Source organism: Gracilinanus agilis, unplaced genomic scaffold (genome assembly GCF_016433145.1).
Source record: "Gracilinanus agilis isolate LMUSP501 unplaced genomic scaffold, AgileGrace unplaced_scaffold21991, whole genome shotgun sequence".
Classification (NCBI taxonomy): Eukaryota; Metazoa; Chordata; class Mammalia; order Didelphimorphia; family Didelphidae; genus Gracilinanus; species Gracilinanus agilis.
In genome coordinates, this window is record NW_025353572.1 from 1 (window position 1) to 4896 (window position 4896).

At 65.5% G+C, this 4896-nt stretch overlaps 1 protein-coding gene across 1 annotated transcript; it reads left to right on the plus strand.

Annotated features, from left to right (window-relative positions):
• Positions 1 to 394: 394 nt before the first annotated feature.
• LOC123254433 (serine/threonine-protein kinase 25) lies at positions 395 to 4882 on the plus strand. Its single transcript, XM_044683458.1, has 7 exons — positions 395 to 547; positions 2627 to 2857; positions 2990 to 3046; positions 3429 to 3537; positions 4095 to 4252; positions 4342 to 4527; positions 4733 to 4882. Exons 1-7 carry the CDS (start codon positions 518 to 520, stop codon positions 4880 to 4882), a joined length of 921 nt encoding a protein of 306 aa, XP_044539393.1. The 5' UTR covers positions 395 to 517.
• The last annotated feature ends 14 nt before the right edge of the window (positions 4883 to 4896 follow it).

Sequence of the window (4896 nt, forward strand, 5' to 3'; positions counted from 1 at the left end):
AGGGGTCAGGGGAGGGGCGCAGGTGCGGGAGTGGGTTGGGACGGGAGGACTGGAGAACTGGAGGAGGCGACCCCCAGGGCACTTCCCCCACTCTGAGCTTCCGAGGGGAGGGGCCCATCCTGCAGCTAGCCGCGGAAGAGGGGAGGGGGCAAAGGGGCCGTCGTGGTCTTCGCGGGGTGGAGAGAAGAGAATGGATGTTGCCCCTAGCCCCCGACCCCTGCCTTGGCGGGCGGGGGAGGGGCCGTGACTGGTCCAAGGTCACCTTCGCCTCTTTGGGAGTAGGAGGGGTGCTCGGGAGGGATCTTTGGGGGCTGGGAGTTGGGGTTTGCCCCCTTTCTAAGCCGGAGGACCTGGAGGAGGTGTTGGGCGGCCTCTCCTGTGCCCGGGGTGAGGCAGGCCCTGCTGCGCACACCTGAGCCCGGAAGCCTCGTCAATTACAGGTGCAGGTGACAGTGTCAGTGTCAGCCCAGCCCTGCCGGGCCTCCGAGACTGAAGTGAGGGGCCGCAGCAGGGAGCCATGGCTCACCTGAGGGACTTCACCAACCAGGTAAGGGGCCGGGAAAACGCCCCCTAACGGAGGCCGGGAGACCCTGGCATAAAGGCCACTTATCCGAGTGCCTGGCCTCAGGCACTTGCTAGCTGGGTGACCCTGGGCAAGCCCCCTCACCCCATTTCTGGGGCCGGGTCAGGATTCCTTTTCCTCTGGAAGAGCCGGCAGCAGGCAGGTGGCAGTGCCCAGGGGGGGCCTTTCTCTTTCTGTTGGACCCTGTCTGGCTCTGGGTCCTCCCTGCCAGTTAGGGTGGGCAGTGCAAGGCCAGGGGCACTCCTCCTGAACGTGGAAGATCTGGGTTTTAGCCCAGGGCTCCCAGCCTGCCTTCTTCCCTTATAAAACCCTCCGCTGAGGTGAGGAGGGCCGGGGGAGCAATCTGGAGGAGCCGCAGGACAAGTGGACCCCCCAGCAGAGACAGACAGGAGGTGTGTGGAGGGCCCTGCAGAAATGCATCTGTCCTGTCCATCCCGGGCATTTTTGTCAGGCATATTTGTATTTTCTATTTGCTGAGTTCTTTCTGAGAGGGAAGAAGGCACGAGTGATGTTCAGGGGAGGCTGGTCATTCGGTCACTCAGGAGAGCTCGGCCACTCGGGTGGAAGTAGAAGGCCGCACTGGCCATGCTGCTGCTCTGACTGCAGATGGGGGGACACTGGCCCCGGGGAGCCCCTCCCCTGGCACGTGGGGGAGGGCCCAGAGGGGCAGGGGCACGATTAGCTCCCCACAAGCCGGGCCCTTTGGTCACTCGGATTATAGGTGGTGTTGCTCGGGGGCGAGTGACCCCTGGGGGGGCTGTGCCCGCTTTAGGAAGCTCCTGGCGCGCCTGGCTGCCTGCCCCCTGCTCCTGACCATCAAAGGCACCTCTTCATTTTCCTGCTTTTTGCCAAGGTCCCTTGTGTGTGCCGTCCCTTGTGCCCAGGCAGAGTTGCCATGGGGGAGATGCTCCGGGCAGGCAGACACCCCAGAAGTGCAAGCGGGGGGCCCCCCTTGGCCTGAAAGACCCCCAGGAACAGGAGATGCTTTCAAAGAAAAGGGAAAAGTTGGGCAAAGTTTCAAAGAAAAGAATGGTTCTTGGGCAGAAGCTGGTGTTTCAGTGGGATCCGAGGTTCAGGTGGGAGAGCGGAGACTGGGCAGCCAGGAGGTGTTGGGAAGACCCGAGTTCAAGTCTGCCTCAGGCACATCTTTGGCCCCTGCGGGCCTCTGTTTCCTCATTGGTAAATGAGGGGTGCTAAAGGCACCTCCCCAACACTGGGGCACCTGGCAGAGAAGCCGGACATTCTTCAGCTCTGCCTGATGCTTCACGGCCCCCTCACGGGCTTTCTTGGCAGACGTCTGGAGCAGTTTGCCGTTTCCTCTTCTTGCAACTCACTTTAGAGATGAGGAGACTGAGGCAGACAAGGGCAGTGCCGTGTCAGAGGAGCCCCCAAGGAAGGTCTTGCTGACTCGGGGCCGCAGGCTCTGCCCTCCATCCCTCCCTCACAGGGCAGCCCCCCTCCCTGGGGCCGGCCAGTGTGTCTGCCATAACGGAGGCCCACAGGAGACAGGCACTGGCCAGGAGGGGCCGAGGTGGCCGAGAACAGCTCCCGGGGGTCCCTTCATCTCTGCCCCCCTCAGGGAATGCTCGCTGCAGGCCCTGAAGGGCGGCGTCCCTCCTCGGCCCAGTGACAGGCCGTCCTCCCTGCCTGGAGAGGATCCCGGCGGCTCGCGGCCTTGGTGCTTGTGCCGTCCCAGCTAGCATTCCTTACCAGGCCCCCCGGACGTCCCCTTGAGATGGAGACAGACAGCCTGAGCCCATTAATAGCCAAGGGGCCACGTCGGTGCCCACTCCCTGGGGGGGCCCTCCGGGTGTACCCCGAGACCCCCTGGGGGTGCTGCCCAGTATCTGGGCCGGGTGACTCTGGACCAGTCACCTCACTTGTGCCCATCTGTGGAATGAGGATAGTTGTAGTCCTGCTTCTGAGGGGTTGTGTGGAACCAATGCTAGGCCAGGGAGATGGCGGAGCTGCAGAGAGGCTCCTTGGGGGGGAGGGGGCTCTCCTCCCGGGCCCCCCATGACGGCGGCCCTCTCCCGGCCCCAGCACTCGCGTGTGGACCCCGAGGAGCTCTTCACCAAGCTGGAGCGCATCGGGAAGGGCTCCTTCGGCGAGGTGTACAAGGGCATCGACAACCGCTCCAAGGAGGTGGTGGCCATCAAGATCATCGACCTGGAGGAGGCGGAGGACGAGATCGAGGACATCCAGCAGGAGATCACGGTGCTGAGCCAGTGCGACAGCCCCTACATCACCCGCTACTACGGCTCCTACCTGAAGGTGAGCCGCCGGCCAGGAGCCCCAGCGTGTGGGGGGGTCAGTGAGGGCTCTGGGCTGGGCGGGATACGTTGGTGGGCCGCGGCGGCACGCTCTCACGGTCGTCCCCAGAAACGTCTCCCTCCTTGTCTGCAGGGCACCAAGCTGTGGATCATCATGGAGTACTTGGGTGGCGGCTCAGCCCTGGATCTGGTGAGTCTGTAGGATGGGGGGTGGGCCCGGGCCAGACTCCTGCCCCTCACCCCGTGCATGCCCGGCAGGCTCCTGCCAGGGCCGGAGAGCAAGGCCTGGCCCTCCCGCTTTGGACAGACGAGGCAGCCCCTCAGCCCAGCCAGGGAGCCTCCTCAGAAATGTCCCCCGTTCCGGAGGCCTCCTCGCCCTCTCCTGCGCCCCAAGCGGGCACCAAACACCCGCCAGGTGCCGGGAAAGGCTCCGGTCCATTTAGACAGACGGGCGTGCGGGGCCCTCCTTACGTGGCCCCGGGGGTGTCCGTGTGTCCCCGTCTCTAGGCTGGGGGGCCCTGGGAGGTGGGGGGTGAGGCGCCCCGTGCGAGGCCTTGGCTCTCCGCCCCCAGCTGAAGCCTGGACCGTTGGAGGAGACGTACATCGCCACCATCCTGAGGGAGATCCTGAAGGGCCTGGACTACCTCCATTCCGAAAGGAAGATCCACCGAGACATCAAAGGTCTCCCTGGGGGGCCGGCTGTGTCTGGGGGGTTCTTTGAAAGGGGTGGGGGCACGGGGGAGCCACCAGGCCCGAGACACCTCCCTTCCCTTCGTGTGCCCCTGTGGCTGCCGGGCCCCCCTTGGTGTGTGAACCCTCAAGGACAAGGTGGCCATAGAGGCTCCCCGAGCCCTCTGGTGCCCCCGCTCAGGCCCTGGAGGCCCCCTGGGTAGGCTCCAGGCTTCCGGGCCCGTCTTGGCTTCTCCCGTGCCGAGGGTCCTCGGGCCACTCGCGCCACCTGCTCCCTGACCGACGGCACAAAGACCCTCCTTGTGGCGGAACTGGGGACCATGCGCCCCCTGGCACTGCCCACCCCCGCTGGGTGGGGGTCTCCAAAGCGGGCAGAGCCCACAGGCTCAGGGAAAGCCGTGCTTGGCGCTCCTTCCTCTGGCCGGACACTCCCGGCAGCGGCACCTGGGCTCCCCTCGGCCATCCCCGGCCCTCCGGGCCCCGCTTCTCCCTCCCACGTCGGCCGGAACGATGCCCGGCCCGACTGCCTGCCCCGTCTGTTGAAACAGCCGCCAACGTGCTGCTGTCGGAGCAGGGAGACGTGAAGCTGGCAGACTTCGGCGTGGCCGGGCAGCTCACCGACACCCAGATCAAGAGGAACACGTTCGTGGGCACCCCATTCTGGATGGCACCCGAAGTCATCAAGCAGTCGGCCTACGACTTCAAGGTGAGGCCGGCCCCGGCCCCGCCGCCCCGCCGCCCCCTGCCCGGCCCTCACCGCCTTCCCCTTCCCGCCTCTGGCGCTTCCCGCTGCAGGCCGACATCTGGTCGCTGGGCATCACGGCCATCGAGCTGGCCAAGGGCGAGCCCCCCAACTCGGACCTTCATCCCATGAGGGTGCTCTTCCTGATCCCCAAGAACAACCCCCCCACCCTGGAGGGCCACCACAGCAAACCATTCAAGGAGTTTGTGGAGGCCTGTCTGAACAAGGACCCCCGCTTTGTGAGTATGGAGAGGCCCGGGACCACCCGGGACCCCCAGGACTGTCTGGGACCACCTGGGGACCCTCCAGGCCTATCCTCCGTTTGAATCTTGGGCTTCTCGTGGGTCCAGTGGTGGGTGGGGATGGCCCCGGAGCCTTGAGGTCCTTTGGGGGATCTTGGGGGGACGGGTCAGGGCCGGCAAGGCCATTCTGTGCCCTCTGCAGAGGCCTGCGGCCAGGGAGCTGCTGAAACACAAGTTCATCACCCGCTACACCAAGAAGACGTCCTTCCTCACCGAGCTCATCGACCGCTACAAGCGCTGGAAGTCCGAGGGGCGGGGGGAGGACTCGAGCTCCGAGGATTCGGACATGTAGGGAGGGCCACGGGG

What these genes read in the sequence shown, in the direction of transcription:
- LOC123254433 (XM_044683458.1), top strand. Translation starts at nt 518, where the DNA reads ATGGCTCACCTGAGGGACTTCACCAACCAG. An exon ending in GCGGCTCAGCCCTGGATCTG is followed by an intron (nt 3,047 to 3,428) that starts GTGAGTCTGTAG and finishes CTCCGCCCCCAG; the next exon opens with CTGAAGCCTGGACCGTTGGA. An exon ending in GATCCACCGAGACATCAAAG is followed by an intron (nt 3,538 to 4,094) that starts GTCTCCCTGGGG and finishes CTGTTGAAACAG; the next exon opens with CCGCCAACGTGCTGCTGTCG.